The sequence below is a fragment of the Oryzias latipes genome, chromosome 14, assembly GCF_002234675.1.
Source record: "Oryzias latipes chromosome 14, ASM223467v1".
Lineage (NCBI taxonomy): Eukaryota > Metazoa > Chordata > Actinopteri > Beloniformes > Adrianichthyidae > Oryzias > Oryzias latipes.
Window position 1 is genome coordinate 2078873 of NC_019872.2, and position 18213 is coordinate 2097085.

General features: G+C 38.9%; 1 protein-coding gene across 1 annotated transcript; it reads right to left on the reverse strand.

The window, feature by feature from the left end:
- Window positions 1–431: 431 nt before the first annotated feature.
- LOC101175673 (glycosyltransferase family 92 protein F13G3.3-like) lies at window positions 432–7025 on the reverse strand. Its single transcript, XM_004076071.3, has 4 exons — window positions 6405–7025; window positions 2740–3070; window positions 2492–2664; window positions 432–1201 (listed from the first exon to the last, which is right to left on the reverse strand). Exons 1-4 carry the CDS (start codon window positions 7001–7003, stop codon window positions 979–981), a joined length of 1326 nt encoding a protein of 441 aa, XP_004076119.1. The 5' UTR covers window positions 7004–7025; the 3' UTR covers window positions 432–978.
- Between the last annotated feature and the right edge of the window lie 11188 nt (window positions 7026–18213).

Consider the following 18213-nt stretch of genomic DNA (forward strand, 5'->3'; position numbering starts at 1 on the left):
TCTTAACTAAAGCAAATAATTAAGTTAGATCAAAGTAAAAAGTTTATCTTTCCAACATCCATATGTGGTCTTATCACCCTCTCATGGTGGAAAAAGTATTATCTGAGCTTCTTCATCCACTAAATCATCTTCAAATGGACACGCCATGCTGCTTCACCTCTCTGAAAACAAACTAACCTTCAACTAAACCTGCTCCAGACCAGGTTATGTTCAGAGCATGAGTTGCTACGGCAACTTGACATACCCTGAAACATACCTCCATTTCTGGAACCGAAAGCTGAGGTTATTCGCTTCCTTAGCCTCAAACTTACCGTGAGAGCTAGCATAACCTGCTTTCTGGAATATAAAAATTGTGTTTTTTGTGTTTTTAACATGTTCTTGTGGCATTCTACTGATGACAGAGGACATATATAAAGATAATTAGACTTTTATTATTTTAGTATTTCTTTATTCAAATTGTTGTGAATCAGGAGCAGATGAAAAAGTTCAGCTTGAAAAAGGTCGTATTCGTTACGGAGCAAATGCAATGGGTGAGCCACAAGCTCACAGCAGAAACTATGTCCTAGAAAACAAAACTATTTCTTTTTTTTCTTTCAATTTTGGCTAAAAGCAGCATAATCATAATTATAAGACAACTGGGAACACTTTTATGGTTGGAGTAGGACTTTAATAAACAGCTACTAGTTGCCTAATTCTGCAGGTATCACGACAGAGGAGGCGCAACTTTTAAATTACTTCAGCCTCCTTGTCCAGTCATTGCAATTCAGCCATGCCTAATTTTTACCAACACGTTAGTGAAGGTACAGGCCAAGTAACAAATCTTTAAGAACAAGTTTGTGTCCAATTACAGGTTTCACAGCAAATTTTTCTTTTTTGAAACTGATGTTATGTGGCTAAAAGTTAACAAACATTATTCCAAAGATCCACTGCCACTAATGTTCAATTTTCTTGCCAGTAACCAAGTAATCCAAAACGACTCTAATCCTCTGTCAGGAGTCCTGCTCTCCTCAGCACTTGGTCCACATTAGGAATCAATTTTTCCTGGAAGTCCCACAGTCGCTTGTCCTCATTTAGCTCCTCCCATTGTAATGACTTTAACAGAGCCACGCGAACGTGAATGATGCGACAGATCTGCATTGGAACGTAGAACTGTTCTCCAAGATTCCTAAGCAATTGATGCACAGACGTCTGCTCCACCAACCTGGAACATTTGGAAGAGAAAGTCTCAAACTTTAAATACAGAATTTTGAATTGTTGCTTTTGTTATCTGAAGGTGCTAGCATTACCCATACTTCTTTCTGAAGTAAAGGTAACCACATTTTTACAAACCGTTTGGAAACTTATTTAGACTTTGCTTTATTCAGTTGTTTTTGGTTGTCTTATGGAAAGATTTTTTATCCAACCAATCTTTTGGTTGTTTGTGGGAAAGGTGGGCAGATTTATAATAGAATGGATGTGTAAGCATGTTGTGATGGATACAAAGAAAAAAACCTCTTCTTTCTGGTCAGAACTTGGTGAAGAACTAATTAACTAAAAAAACTAAAAAAATGGATCATTAAATGCTTTGATGCTCCTGTCTGTCTGAAAGGGTGTTGTCAGGAAGAGGATGTAAAAACCAAAGCCAAATCAAATAAGGAAACCGCTGATTTGCAGTGGTGACCCTTGATAAGTGCTAAAGAGCAGCCAAAAGGCAAAGAAGGATTTTAGAGAGTAGATAAAAGTAACACCCACAAAGCCTCACTCTATAACTGTGTACATTAAAGCTTTACGTAAATTTGGAAAACTGAACGCATTCTGTACAGGAGACATGGCACAGAAGAAAATTTATTGATTGACAAGGTCAACACCCAATCAGGGCATGGTACACAGTGTCCTGTTGAAAAAAAAAACATACAAGAAATTGCACTGAATAATCTGTGTGACCGCAAAAGGAGAACCACAGTATAGCGAGGGATCATTGTACACAAATGTTGATCTGTCAGGAGACTGGAGGTGGGGTCTATGACCATTTCCTATTCTGATGGGGCATCAATTTCAATGTATGTGACCATGTTGGTGGGAACATGTCTCTTTCATCATTACCTTACTTTGGATTCTAACATTTCCATTAGAGCTAGCTTACTATAGGCTTCAGTAATTATTGCAAGTGTTTATCAGGTTATCCATGCCTTAATTTAGAGTCACATTTTCGCCTTTCATTGTATTGCCTATACTTGGCTGACTGTAACATCAACAAACCCCCAGACTTCCTGATAATAGGCATTTATTACTTTGTTTGTTTTGTTTTGCAAAAATGGACATATAAAGGAACCTAACAGTTCTTGGAACAGTCCAGTAAGACTGTTGTAAAGCCAAAAGCTTAAGTCCCTTTACAGTCAAAGTCTCCGTTAAAGTAAATGGAGGCAGCTTGTTAGAAACTGTCTTGACTTCAGTTTTTATTTATTAAATAAATAAATGCAGTTGTTGCCAAAGTAACTGAAATTTCCCTTACCTTGGCTGAACTATCATCTTGTATGGATGATAGGTTGAGTTTGGGTCTTCTCTGTAGATGTGCTCCAGAATGTTAATTCCTGGCACATTGCTCCATCGATGAAGATGGAATTTTCGACTTGGCTCAAAGTATTTCTTTGGAAAGATGTGGTTTTCAATGAGGAACTCTGCTACCTACAGAACAGCAAGAGTTTGCCATGATTTGAAAGTAGTAAAGTTGTCTTTCATGTGCACAATGGAATGACTTACATTTGGATGCTGTGATTGCAGCATATCCATCATAGAGTTCAGGTTGTCATGTTGGTATGGCATTATGATCTCATCTATATCATTCAGCAGGACATAGCGTGAACGCTCCATGGATCTATAGATGCACTCGTTGAGGGTGGTGAGTTGACCAAAGTAGTGGAGGTCTCCTCCATGTTCTTTGAAGTTCCAGCCTCTGGATGGATTCAGGTACCTGTCGATGGGCCATGGAACCATTTCAACAAAACCTTCCTGACTGTAGCTCTTCAGAAGACGGTTAAGTTCAAGCCCACAGCTGGTATTATAGATCACCACTCTGTTCACCCCCAGCAACCTGAAGAGAAAAACAAAACAGACTTAGTTAAAAAGCAGACATTTTGTCAGCATTCATCTACTGGACAAGCAGGGATGGCGTTCTTCTTCTTTTTCTTTTTCTACTGTTTACAAGTGCCTGCAATCTGCACTTAGAAGAGGCTTGGTGCGAAATGTCTAGGCAGTGCAAATCTTGCTCCAGGCGTTTTCTTTTCCAGCTCTATTACATTCCATGAAAGTGTCATATAAATCTGGTTGTGCACAAACCGTAAATATTTATTTCTCCTCTATGATCAACTTTAAAACGGGACTTCCATTAAATTAAAAGGGACACAATCCTTACATCACTATCAAAACAGAGTCCCTGACTGGTCAAAGACTTAACTTGATTTAAATTTTTAATGTACGTTCAATGGCCGTTTCGTACATAGAGCCTGAAAGAAGTCATTTCTGTCAGACAACTCTTGCAGTAAGAAATATTTATTTCCACATACTTAATATTCACATCCTTTAAGTTGGCATTCACATCTTTCGTTTTGGCATAAGGCTCCGTTCAATTCCATAATATAATTTTCCATAAAACTTTCGGGTAACAAAAACCCCCCTTAACGGAGCCCACAGGTGGAAGCCGGGGAGGAGGGAGGGGCGACGAATGAGCACTGAAGGTAAGAAAGAGAATGAACAACTGCGCACCTGGCTTAAATAGGACGCTGAGCAGGTGAGTTAATTAACTGAGCCGCCCTATGAGTAACCTGTAAAACACTGCCGAGTGTGCCTTCCAGAAATTGCGACGGGTCGCTTATTAAAACTTGCGTAGCTATGCGTGAACGCAAGAGTTTTGAACACAGAAGCCCAAAACACATTTACATACTTTTTATTGGAAGTGACTGCTTTGCCAGGAGTGATGGCAATGTAGCTTTAGAGTTCTGATCATTTATGTCTTATGGAAGTTTTTCTGGAGCATAATTAATAATAAAACTCAAAACCTGAAATGCTTTTTCATTTTTTAAAATGAAGCTGCATTTGTTGACTCAAAATTAAAAAGAAAAAGCAATCCACCAAAATGCTTTTTCATTTTCTTCTTCAACATCGCTTTTTCTGTCACTTAATTAAAATGATAAAGAAAATGGTATTTGATTTTCATTTGATTTCATTTTGAAAACGTTCTCTTGTTCTGTAGCCAAATTCATTAAGAAACATCTAATTTGATCATTAAAGTGGATTAACAGAAATGCTTTTTCATTTTCTTCTTTAACATCGCTCATTCTGTGACATCCTTAAAGCGAAAATGCAAAGAGGGGATTGCATTTGGGTTTTCAAATTCACCCCGCAAAAACTGTAGCAAAACTCAATACCAGTGAGCATTTCCAGGGGGGGCGGGCGATGACTTCATATTCACTGTTCTTCTGCACTGTTTGCCCTCCCGGCAGTGTTGCCAGATTGGGCGGTTTGGGTTCAAATTTGTGGGTAAAATGGCTTTAGGGGAGTGGGCATTGTTTGAGTGATTTTAGGGTCGGTTTGGCAGTTCTTATTTTTTCACTAAAATATTTCACCGGACTGCGTGGCTGTTGGAGTTCTGCGAAGCTTCTACTGGAGTTCCATGAACGCACCAGGCAGAGTGTGGGAGGAGCTACCAGCTAATGTTTTTAGCCGGATCGCTACATGGAGGGGTGTCTGTGTCACTAACTATCTCACTTACAATGCATGGTAGACACAGAGAATGTTCAGAGATCAGGTTTATTTATTTAAAAGAGTTCTACATGGTAATGATGTTTCCGTGTTCGAGTTCATCCCAGAGAGTCTCTGCTTCAGCTTCCAGGCATGACGGCCGCTGCAGGATGCGGTTTTTCATCTGTCTCTGACCGAGTCTGAAAGCTTCTGCGTTAACCCGAGAGGGAAAAAATTAAAACCAGATTTATAATTATTGTATTGATGCAAATGAAAAAAAATTATCATAAGAGTCAGGAGAAGGGTTTAGGATCAGGCTAATATACGTGTCAACAACAACGTTTAGCTTCTGATGTATTTAAACTCCATGAAGGCAATGCCACAATGTGCATCTTGGCTGTAAATATGTTGGAAAAATTATTTTGTCTGGTCATGATTGCATACATAAATTCTCATGATTGCACGGTTTCTCAGGATTGCCCAAGGCGGCACATCCGCCTTCAAAAGCCGCCTCACAGCTCCTCTGCTCAGAGACTCGGTTCTCCCGGGAGACACGGTGATAGTCAGACGGACTGACGTCTGAAGCGTCCTCCGGAGCGTTGTGCGTTACAAAGCACCCTTCCTTTCACTTCACAAAAACACGAAGACTCCGGCAGCACTGATCAGACGTGCTCGGCTCGCTCAGAACATGTAGCCACACCGAGTGAGCACTGACGTCATCGCCCCGCCCCCCCAGGAGTGACTTTTTATTTTTGAGTCATTTGATGCAGTTACATTGTGAAAGTGAAAAAGCATTTCTGTTAATCCATTTTAATTGATCAAATGAGATATTTCTAACTGAATTTTGTTACACATTTACTAGAGAACTTTTTGAAAATGAAATGTCAAATACCATTTTCTTTATCATTTGAATTAAGTGACAGAATAAAAGAAGAAAAGGAAAAAGCATTCTGGCTGATTGCTTTTTCTTTTTAATTTTGAGTCAACAAATGCAGCTTCATTTTGAAAATATAAAAGCATTTTCAGGTTTTGCTTTTTAATTTTTAATTATGCTACAGAAAAACTTCCATAATATCTTGGCTGTTGTGAAACAAGAAAACAAATTGCTGAAAGTTGGCTATGAACAACAATAGAATGCTGTACTGTGTCGTACCAAATAGTAAATGGTGCATCCTCGTATACTTTTGATGCACTTTTCTCAAAGGCCCAAAGAGCTTTACAGTCACAGTCCCATTCACACACATATGTGTTTGTGTTGTGATTTTTTTTTGGCGTGATTGGCACCTTAAGGCCACCGTATGAAAAACCACATCAGCATTTCAGCACCACTGGTTTATGTAAAAATCTTCATTGAAAAGTTATTTTAACATATTGCTTGGACTGGTTTTCTCTCTCCCTTTTATAACAAAAATTAAATCCATTTAAAAAAATATTGTGATCTTGTAGATGGAGTAAATCACCTTTACTCATTGCTTGCAGTTAAGTGTTGAATTCCATAACCACAGAACTTTGGTTTCACTCATGAGACTTGGAACTGACACATTTAATGAGGTCGACTGGAAAAAAAGAAACCTTCCTATAATTTGATGGAAACCTGAAAAAATACAACAATGCATAGCAATTGAGAACCTAAAACACTCATTAAAGAAAGCATTTTAACATTTGAGTTCAAACTGCAGCTTTCTTACCTGTACATTTCCAGAGTTTGTGCAAACTGAAGCACATTGTTGTAAGTCCCAAAGAGGGTAGAAATGCAGACGGTTAAGTCCAATTTATTCTCCTCCTTGTTTGAGGTCTTTTTGTTTTTTATAGGTATCCAAAGTTGTTCTGATCTTGTAGCTGTGCTTGGTGCTGTCAGAAGGGTGACATGTGTGGCATCGCAGTTATCAGGGATCTGACACAGGACGTCCATGGTGCCGTAGGGAAAACCAAAGTGGTCAGAGTGTGGTAGAATGATGGAAGGTGTAGTTTCACTTACTAACCCTGCACAGCATAAGGAGCAGTAAAGGGCATCAACTGAGTCTCTCTTAAAAATACCAATGATGCGCAAGTCAAACCCTCCTGATCTTTGGTCCATGTAGGCTGACACCAGCAGGTGTTTGGTGTGTTTTAGTGGAGTGATGCTTTGCTGGGAGATCATCCTAGGACAGATAACCGAAGGATTGTGTCGTTCTCGAATCAGCTCGCCTACTGTTGAGTTTGTCCAACTGTAGCCCATTATGATGATGATGGGAGTAATGATGAAGAGCAGGACTGTGATCTTCTTCAGGTATGTATTTTTTTTCATCCTTGCTGTTGAAATTAATATTCCCAACCTGAGAAGAACAGAGCCAGATTAAAAATCTGGTTTATCACCTGTCTCCAGGACATAGACTAGTCCAAACCTCAGGCTAATGTCACATGCTCTGCCAGAAATATGGCCTTATTCCAAATATGATGATCAGACAAAGACAAGTTGGTTTTTTATTCAGTAAACAGATCAGTCAGCAACGGCTTACCATGGAAAATAAATGTCACAAAATCTGACAAAAGGAAATAACTTCTTTGCACAAGAAAGGTGAGGGCTGCAAAAACATCAGCAAAGCTTTACAAATCAGTCAAAATACTGTAGCGAAAGTGATCCAACAATTTAAGAAAGATGGAAGTGCAAACATCTTATAGAGACGTCCAGGCCGTCCACGGAAGCTAGCTTCTCGACAGGAGCGTCTTCTGGGAAGGGTTGAAGAAAATCGCCTTGCAAGTTCACTGCAGTTAGCTAAAGCAGTGGAAAGCCAAACTGGAGTGACTGTTTCTCGTGACACCATATTGTGAACACTGCAGAGGAATGTCATGCGTGGTTATCATCCACAAAAGAAGCCTCTCCTGTAGCCCATGCACAAAAAAAGCACGCCTTTGCTAGAGCCCATGCTGAAAAAGAGGAAGACTACTGGGACTCCATACTCTGGAGTGATGAGACAAAGATCACCGTTTTGGAATTGATGGTTTTAAAAGGAGGGGCCTTTAAAGGGTTAAAAGCACTACCTTCGCTCCAAACCCAAAGAGTTACTGAAAGCCTTTAACTTTTCCCAAGTGCGAACTTTTGGCATAGTTCCTTGGTTTCTGTTTCCATGTTTGTTTTGGCAAATTGTTTGACGGATGAGAAAAATGTTAATTTGACAGGTAACAATAGTGCAACCTCCTCCTCACCAGTATGAAAAGATAACACATCACAGCTTGTAATTGTTTTGCTATCTAGTTCTTTTGTACCTGCAAAGTCTCCCCAGAGGATTTGACTTACCTGTTATTAATTTAGGTGTGTTTTGTTATTACTGTTCTGATCTGGCATTGTTATGGTGGCTCAGGTGCAGCATGTGGTTGAACAGGTTACAGTTGACCTGACGGGACCTTAACCAAAAATAGTGTTTCTAAAGCTTTAGCCATGCTTCATTCTTAGAATAAGACCTCCTGACATGTTGCTTTTTGTACTTTCAAGTAAGTGCTCTTGCATTTTTTTCCCTCCAAGAAGGGATAGCTGAATTCCTTATTTATTCCTTTACAATCTTAGCTTTTGCTGCACTTGTTTTCAATTTTTCTGACAAGTTTGGGCCACAATAAAAAAATAAAATGGAATAAAAATCACTGAAACAGCAGGAGGAAAGGCTCAGTTGGGTCCTGATAAAAAGATGAATGTGACACCATTGTGAATTGCTGAAAATTAACATTTAATAATGAAGAAAGCACCTCTTTAATGTAGGTGAATTCTAATCCCACCCACTATTTAAGAATAACAATAACAGCATTTTTTTAGAAATCCTTCTGTGTTTTTGCACCATCACATTTTTTTTCTATTTCATCATTTAAATCCCTGGACTTTTTTCATGTGTTGCCACATGTAGTAATAACACAAAATGTTTCGTCTTGTAGAGTTAAACAGCAAGTTAAGATGTCAAACAGAAGAATCAAAGAAAGTCAAATGGAGAAAAGTTGTATATATATATTTAAGTTGACATATTTTTTGCTATTTTGTTAACATCACCAAAAATGTTAACATGTTTTTACGTCTGAATCACTTTAAAGAAGTTTTTTGGAACAACACAATAAAGGATCACTTAAAATAAGGAAGAAACTGCAAAAAGTATCAAACCTCATCCAGCAGGAAGATACTCCAGGAATTTTGGCAATAATGTAGAAAAAAAGACATTTAACTTACAGATGTTTGCTGAAGCGAAGCCTCTTTTTTTGCTGAAGAAGAGCTGTGTGCAGTTCTACTGCATATTTTGAGAAACCCCTCCTACTTTTACAGATGCCCATTAATCTACAGCATTACCTGGAACCGGTTGTGATAAACCGACCAGAAGGCGGAGACGTCTGAGTCATTTAATCAGCAGAAAGCAGTAGAAACAAGGTGGTAGGTAGAAGCCCAGGATAGCGCAATCCTAATCTAGTCCTAATCCTAGTCTTGTCAAAAGTGTATTCAGTTTGGGTTCTTTTGTGTATCTACAAAACACAAATGATATTTTCTGCTGTGTCTTTTATGCATCAGTGGCTAACGCTCCAGAAAGAGGACAAATAAGACTTCTTTTCAGCTGTAGGAACGCTTTGTGTTGCTTTTTGAAGGTTCTCAGAGGAAAACCAAAGTGTGTTTAGTAGACGCAATATCAGATCTCTGGAGGGCATCACTTTTGTGATGACACAGGTCAAGTAGACTGTCTTTCATGGTTTGGTAGGTCACATTTATTTTAATAAATTTTCAGTTCTTGATGGTTATTAACTTCTTTCTTTATTATCATACTGGTAACTACTTGCACTCAAGTTACAAATATGTGAATTTTCTCAGCCCAACCCTCTGATCCCAGGTACTTTTGAAGAGAAAAAACTTCAAGGAAACAAGTTCAAGCTGTTCGTATAACTGTGAAAGAAGGGATGGAATGTAGAGAAAAAGCTGAAGAGAGTTGATGCTGAATTCAGCTTAGATCCCTTAAAAACGGTAGGAATGAAGAATAAAAGGATAATACAGATTTTTTTTACAGCTTTAGTGATGTCAGTCAGGCAATCAGCCCACCTTTTCATTATCTATGATTTTAGCATCACATGGATACACAAAAATAGTCCTGCCCATAGAAACTTATTTTATCATTTTGTGCATTTTTGCAAATTACCTTCAAAGGTTCAAATACATAAAATCATGTTTTGTTTTGTTTTTTGCATTTGTAAATTAAGTTCAAATGCGTTGACAAATACAATAATAGTTCATCAGCTTGTTTTTGCCAGCTGACAGCTTATAAAATACACACCAGATCATATTTGGCCTGCAGAGAACATTTCTTGGATAGTTTCTTGTGTATAAATTATTCATATACTGTATTACAGATGTGCTCAGCACACATTTGACCCTCAGTAACTATTTCTAGTATTTTTTTCTTCTTTGATATATATATTTTGCTTTCAAAAACTTTTATTTTGCTTTCGAAAACGTGTTTTGCGTTTGAGAAACGCATGTTTTTGCATGCGTTGTGTCAAATCTCGCTTTTGTCTTATCTTTCTTTTTGCTGACCACTTTGAGCTTTTCAATAATTTTTTATTCTATCTTTTTGCTTTCAAAAATGTGTTTTGATTTTGCTGACTACTCTGAGCGCGGCTTAGCGTGACAAGACTGCCACTATTGCCGCCGCCAAAAAAGTTTTTGCATGCATTGTTTGTCATCTCACTTTTTTATTATCTTTGATTTTGCTGAGTTAAGTTTCAGTTTGACGTGACAACGCTGCCATCAAACAGCTGCTGATTGGTCCAGATTCTAACCAATCAAATCGCCGTATTTATCTAACATGGTGTCTGCTACCGAGGCTCAGAGGCTGAACCAGGGGGGTATTCCAGGAAGCATGTTTAAACTACCCTGACTTTAAGCCTGAACTCTGGCTGAAATCCGCCTGAACTTGCTTACTCTGGGTATGTCTGTTCCAAAAGACCGGATATGAGTTAGAGTAATTACGCTCCACTTGTTAACCCTGGGTTAATGCACGTGCACAGCAAGTACATAAAGACATTCTCAATAGATCAATGATTTACGGAGTCACCATGGAAACGCGTGGGGAAAAAAAAGAGAGTTCTATACTTCAGTGAGACGGAGTCTGAGATTTTAATGACGGCGTATGAAGATTATACGTCCATAAAAAAAGTAACACGGCTGCATCATCAGCAAAAGAAAGAGTTTCTGCTTGGAGAAAAAGAACAAAGTAAACGCACGAGTTTCTGATCTCATTTCCATTTTCATGTGACGCATATATATATATATATATATATATACACACAAATAACTTATCCAATTTTGCCAACTTAAATGAATTACATCTATTGGTAACAAGTAATTGAGTTAAATTTATTCAACCTAATTTCTTACGTCTATAAAACTCAATAGTTGTTAATACAACTGAAATTTACATATTTAACTATATGTCATATTACTCCAATTCAATTAATGTTTTTTTTAATGAATTAAAATTCTTGAACTCTCAAATGTCCAAGTTTGAGCCAGCAGATCCTCATTTTTATGACAATAAAAAGAACAAAAGAAGATGTACTGTGTGCGTTGATTCATTTAGGAATTTTCCAACATTGTTAAAATACTCTCTGCATGTAGGGGTGCTCAGGGCTCCAGACTAACTTTTTTCACTAGGAGCACTGTGGCCCCTAACTGAAAATTTTAGGGGCACAACCAGAAAATTTAGGGGCGCATACCGTAAATCAACATGCTAACCAAATCTACTAATTTCCACTGTATTATGTAATAAATACTTTAATAATAGATGCAGAAATTACAATGTGCTGTTTCACATTCAGTGTCACATTTTATTCTGCACTTTTGAAGATGCAACAAGAAGGTAAACTGACAGCACCATCTCTGTCATGACAGTACAACTAAGTAAAGAAAACGGATGGAAATTTATCTTTGTGACACCAAATAGGTGCAGCCAAGATGCACAATAAGTGTGTTTGAGATCACACAGGTGGACTCAACGCTGCACAGATCACCTGGTGTGTGACCTATATTTTTGTTTTTGCTCCAACATTAACTGTCAATCATCACAAAAATATTGCGAGAAAGGGGTGGGAGCAAGGGGCAAACCTACCCGGACACAGCTGGAAACTGAACTGACTGAAAGCTGCCCTACAGACTACAAAACAATGCATTATGGGACATGTGTCCTGATGGTTTTTGTAGTGGAGTGATTAATTAAAATAATTTTGAATAACAATTCATTAAAAAAGGCTACATACATCTCAAAACATTAAAATAATTATAAAATATATAATAACACAGATCATACTAAGGGGGAGAAGAATATTAAATCTAAATTGAATGTTAAGGACAACTCCAATTTCCTGTCCTCCTTCAGTCTTGCTGCAGATTCGATTTCATCTCATAGCCCCCCACCCCCCGACCCCCAGCCTGGTCTCCCCAATGATCCAGGCGAGGTGCCGGTTCATCTCAAACACGTCTATCATTGCATTTTCCCCACGTATTTTCAGTGCGTCTAAAACTAATGTTGTTTTTGCTCGCACGTGTTTAAAGTTCAAGCCCCGTTAGCTGTCACGCATGTAGGTGTGGGACATTTATTCTCCTCAGCTGACCCGACTCCCGCGGGACGGGAGCGGTGTGCTGCCGTAACAGCCGTGCATAAACCGTTTGATGCGCCGCCGTAACCGTAACCAAAACCTAAACCTTCCTCCGGGTCTGTGCGGCCCAGAGAAAAGTTCAGCACGGACTGCATGTATTTAGAAAATTACGAGCGAATAAATACGTTCTAAAGGAAAGTAAGGAACTCCTTAATGTGGTCTGGGGAGGGGGCTGTCAGGTTTCCTGCTTTCAAACCCTGTCATTGTCACGCCCCCCAAGAGTCATTTACCCCACTGTGATTGGTTGGTCAGTTCCGTGCACGACAATGAAAAAGTGTCATTCATACAAACTGGCGGGCTGCAGTAACATTAAACCTTCATATTAAGGCGGGGACCGCAAAATATCATCTTGGGGGCCGCAAATAGCCTGCGGGCCGCGAGTTTGAGACCCCTGCTGTACACTCTGGCACTGGTACACTAGCCGCAGGTCAGAAGAACGAATCAATAGTTCGCTTACCCATAGTTCAGACGCACATATCAGGTTGTGACATTTGTCTCCGTTTCCTTCCCACAGATGTTTACGCGCGCTCGATTATCTCTAGGCCCCTCCCCCTCCACGCATTTTAGCCACTCACAGTGGCTTTCCCTATTCTTCTCACACGCAGTGGCCGCCTCACACACAGGCATCACGCGAGAGTGTACATGCTCGCTTGTCATGAGTATGTGTGCGAGTGTGTGTGTGTTTGCGTGCGTGTGCGCTCGCATATCATTGATTATTTCATTGATCATTGACGTGCCCCTTCCACGTTTAATGTATAAAAAATACGGAGGGTGGGGGAGGCAAATTTACTGGTCGCACATGTGCGACTGGATGTAAAATTCAGTCGCACACTCTCAAATTTTGGTCGCAAAATGCAACCAATTGGTCGCAGTCTAGAGCCCTGGTGCTATATAAACTCATCATCCTCTCCCTCCCTCTCCCTCATGGTGCAGAGACTTGAGCAAAGTAGGACAAAACCCGGTAAAACACAGTAAAACAGCTAAACAACTAAACACATTTGGTCAAAAAGCCACACTTAAACCCAAATCCGTCCAGCCAGGCAAAGGGAATGATATCCCACAATCCCTTGCGGTGCCGATCTAACAGCAGCACCAAAGTTACACCTACTTAATTCAATTAATTTGAATGAAAGTAACATAACTGTCTGAAAACTACGTGTTATTTTTAAACTCACTTAACAAAAAAAAAAGATTTTTAATTATCTTAACTGAAGCAAATAATTAAGTTAGATCAAAGTAAAATAGTTTATTTTTCCAACATCCATATGTGGTGTTATCACCCTCTCACGGTGGAAAAAGTATTATCTGAGCTTCTTCATCCACTAAATCATCTTCAAATGGACACGCCATGCTGCTTCACCTCTCTGAAAACAAACTAACCTTCAACTAAACCTGCTCCAGACCAGGTTATGTTCAGAGCATGAGTTGCTATGGCAACTTGACATACCCTGAAACATACCTCCATTTCTGAAACCGAAAGCTGAGGTCATCAACTTCCTTAGCCTCAAACTTACCGTGAGAGCTAGCATAACCTGCTTTCTGGAATACCCTCCAGTTCTTCTTACCCTCAATGTTGTCTTTTTGGATGAAGACGTTTTCATTTTTTTTATAATTTTAACAGTAATTCATACTTCCTTTCTTTTTTAGCATTGGTTCATTTTTATTAAGTCAGATTTGTGAATTTATGGCTGATGATCTCCTGAAACTGTAAAGTTTATCTGCTGACATTAAATCAACAGGTCTGTGTGTGATCTGTGAATCCTGCAGAGCAAATTATTGGTAAAAAGTTTGATTTTCTTTAAGATCTGTTCGTTAAAACAAAACAATAAAAGATTTAAAACACATATTGTTTAATGCTGCACAAGTGTTTGGGATTAGATGAACAGCAATAATATGCAAAATAATGACGGCTCACCACAGGAGACTCAATGTATTTAACAGAAGAAGCATTTTTAACTTTTATGTTCATTTTCAAAGTGTCTTTGATTTAGAACTTGTGAGCGTTTGTCCAAAGTTACAAAAAATTAGTCGCAAAAAATGCTATTTTCTCTTAATATTTCAACATTTATTGATGAAAATAAAACAATAGTTCAGATACAAATCTTAAAAAGTTTAACTTACGGCGGGGTCAGAGCTCAGACTTTTTGTTTTTTTCTGCTGCAGGCATTTTAAACACGTTGGTCTCTACACTGACATGAATAAATACAAAACTCGGTTTGATTTTAGCTGCTTTGCTGCTCCTTCTGGGTTTAACTATGAGAGAAACGGGCCAGAATGGTTGAAAACGGCAGAACCCTGTTAGAACAGAACTGACACAAAGTCCATATAGACCTTTTTCACACTTCCGCATTTTTCGACCGGAAATACGTCAATGACGTGTAAAACAACTTCCTGTTAGCGTAGCAGCAGATATGAAGAATGGCAGAGTCGAAGAGTTGCAGTCTCTGTTGCGTTCCAGGCTGTTCGTCTTCCAACCAAAAACAGCCTTACCTTTCATTTCATTATTTTCCTGTGGATCCAAACCTGAAACCCAAATGGATATAGGCGATCCGAAGAGATGAAGGGCATAGTTTTAATGTAAACACAGGTAGCACCCTCTGCTGCCGGCACTTACTAACTTCGCTCCGGGATTGTGGTGCGGCTGCGTCGTTCGTCGCCTGAAGAGTGGTGTTGCCCCGAGTATTTTCCCTTGGAACAACTTTACTGATCCTTTGAGAAGGGAGTCAGAATATGACAGAACTTCAAACGTCAGGCTATGCAGCTAAGCTGTGAAGATACTAGCGACATGGTGGCTAAGCTAAGACAGTAAAGATGGATCACGACTACGTGACACACCCACCTGCAGGTAAGGTTGTTCATAATGTGTTTGGTTAACGTTAGTCAACTATGTGTACCGTTATTGGATACATGCATTTCTACCTGAACAAATTAATATTTATAATAAAAGATGTTCATGCTCTCACCTATTTTAATTACATGTATTTAATCACTTTTGAGCATTTTGTCATTTTGTAATTTCCTTAACAAAAATAAATGAAATGTATTTGTAATTAAATACTTAACATACTTTTCAAAACATGATTACTGTGTTGTGTTGAAAGGTAGCATTAATATATTAAGACTGATTTTTAATTTCTTTATCTTCACAGGTGCTCTGGATGAGGCTTTGGATTACATCCATGACTTAGAAGCCAAGTTCCTTTGCTGGAGCCAGGAGACGATGTCATGGCGGACAAAAGTTCCTCGTTCAAGACCTCCTAACTGACATTGGATCTAAGATCATCATTCCACCTTTTAAGCTTTCAACTCAATTCAGCAAGGAGGAAACAGAACAAACCGCAGCCATCACCCGCCTCAGAATTATGGTGGAAAGAGTGATCAGTAGGATAAAGTCCTTTCACATCAGGAACTCTCTGTGCCGCTCACACTGATGGGCAGTGTGAATCAGATCTGGCTTAACCGCCGTGTTTTGGCAAATTATCATGGACTTTTTTGTTTTGAAGAGTGAATTAATGTTTGGTATGTAAATAATGTATAATGTGCAAATAGTATGGAAAAATTTAGTGTTTCCACATATTCTTAAAATCTAATTAAATATAATTGTTATATTCGTAATGTTTTTCTGTTGAAATGTGACTGACTACACAAAAAAATTAGATGAACAAATAAAACAATTTTGGTCAAAATTGTGCCTCGTTTAATTTTTTGGTATGCAAATAACATCAAACATTTACAATAAAAAATAACATTACAGATCAACAGTAAGACAGAAGGCTGAACTGATTGTTAAAGACAAGATAAGTGTAATTTAAGGTATGCATTCATGCATTTGCCACAATATATATCCAAGTTCTCTTTCATTCCATCTCAGAAACCCATCCAACACAACCATGAGAGGTTGGGGCTGCACCTGGCATAATCTGCTTCCAGATGCCATCATATGGATCTGGCTGTGGTCCTACACAAGAGAAACACAACACACAAAAGTTAGACATAAGTGCATAACTACATTTCAATTTAATTCATTATATCTGCTGTAACCATAATTTGGTTAGTCATAAGATTAAAAAAAAAAAAAACTTAACTTGCTCACAAAGCAACAAAAAGTTAATTACCTGTATATGCCTTGTACAGTGTGGACCTCTGACCGTCCCTGCCAACTGTTTTGGGTTTTTGCACCATCAGCTCACTAACCGGTTCAGGATGGATTCCCTTATAAGTAAAAGGCAGAAAGCAATTAAAGTCTGTAGTAACTACTTGGGGTGTTTTTATAATAATTTAGAGTTGTTATGGATACACATACGTTCTTAAAAAATAATGACAATATGATCACAAACCCACCTGTGCCATCTTTGCAAGCCACTCGTGCAGGCCAGGGGGGTGGAGCAGCCTGCAGACCCAGCTGTGAATAATGTGCGGTCTGGAACAGGATGGCAACTATGTGATTGCAAAATCCTTTAGCAGCCACACAACTGCAGACGAAAGCTTTCAGGTTGGCACTTTCTGCGTCCAGTGATATCTAGACACAATAAATTATATAGGTTAAAATTAGGACATACTTATGTTGCTACATCAATGTTCAGAATGACATGAAACTATAACTGTCAATAGGGTGACCAGATTTGAGTTTGTAAAAAAGAGGAGTGAAGTGAGTTTGTGAGATATTTCATCGAGAGTAATTGGTGTTCAGAGCTGCATACATGAAGCAAATATAATTACATTTCATCTATGTTCAATGTTATTTTATTATATAAGTATCAAAAGAGAGGACATGTCCAGGAAAAGAGGACTTCTGCTCACCATACTTTCAGAAAAATAATACTAGTAAGTGAAGAAAGTGCCGCAACCGCAGCAAAATGAACACGCATACGGGCAACTTAACATTTCTTATTTACAGCTTCACCAAATTTTTGGGTGTTATGTTAATCTCATGCCTTTTCACTTAAACATACACACAACATATTCACTGCGATGCCTTATATTACAAATTAATAACACCAGGATTTACAGTTGACGTAAACACACAGAGTTACCGGTGATGCGGCTATGGCTAAAGCTAGCTGAAGCTTACCTTGGTAATGGTGGATAAACTCTTCGTGGACGAATTTATATCCCATGTCCAATTTGTTTCCTTTAGTGGACGATTGCATCTTCACACTCTTCATCACATCGGTGCTGGTGAACTTCGGAACACAGCTCAGGCTCTTCGAAAACACTCTAGGCTCTGCCATTCCTCCGCCAGCGAAGCACAAACCGGAACTAGGTTTACACGTTGATGACGTACTTCCGGTTTTTGCGAAAAAGGTCTATTTGCCTCCAAGCACTGTCAATATCAGACAGAGACACCTGATTGGTTAGAATCTGGACCAATCAGCAGCTGTTTGACGGCAGCTTTGTCACGTCAAACTGAAATTGAACTCAGCAAAATCAAAGATAGGAAAAAAGTGAGATGACACACAACGCATGTGAAAACGTTTTTGGCGGCGGCAATAGTGGCAGTTATGTCACGTTAAGCCGCGCTCAGAGTAGTCAGCAAAATCAAAACACGTTTTTGAAAGCAAAAAAATATCAAAGTAGAATAAAAGATTATTGAAAAGCAAATATTTAATATTTTCACCTTCAACTTAGACAGTTTATGTGAAACGTGGTGGCAGAAATATCACTCCATAATATAGCAGGGCTTCCACCGCACGTCTCTGTTAACATTGAGCCCTGCCGTCAGACATGAGGCACATCGCTTCAGAGCCTCACCCGGAGATTCAGCTCCGTCTGTCATCGCGCAACACTCAAATTCAGCGATTTTAACCTCAGAAACTGTGGAAAATGTGTTGAGTTGACTGAAAA

What these genes read in the sequence shown, in the direction of transcription:
- LOC101175673 (XM_004076071.3), bottom strand. Translation starts at nt 7,003, where the DNA reads ATGAAAAAAAATACATACCTGAAGAAGATCACAGTCCTGCTCTTCATC. An exon ending in CAAACTCTGGAAATGTACAG is followed by an intron (nt 3,071 to 6,404) that starts GTAAGAAAGCTG and finishes TTTTCTCTTCAG; the next exon opens with GTTGCTGGGGGTGAACAGAG. An exon ending in AAGATGATAGTTCAGCCAAG is followed by an intron (nt 1,202 to 2,491) that starts GTAAGGGAAATT and finishes CAAATGTTCCAG; the next exon opens with GTTGGTGGAGCAGACGTCTG.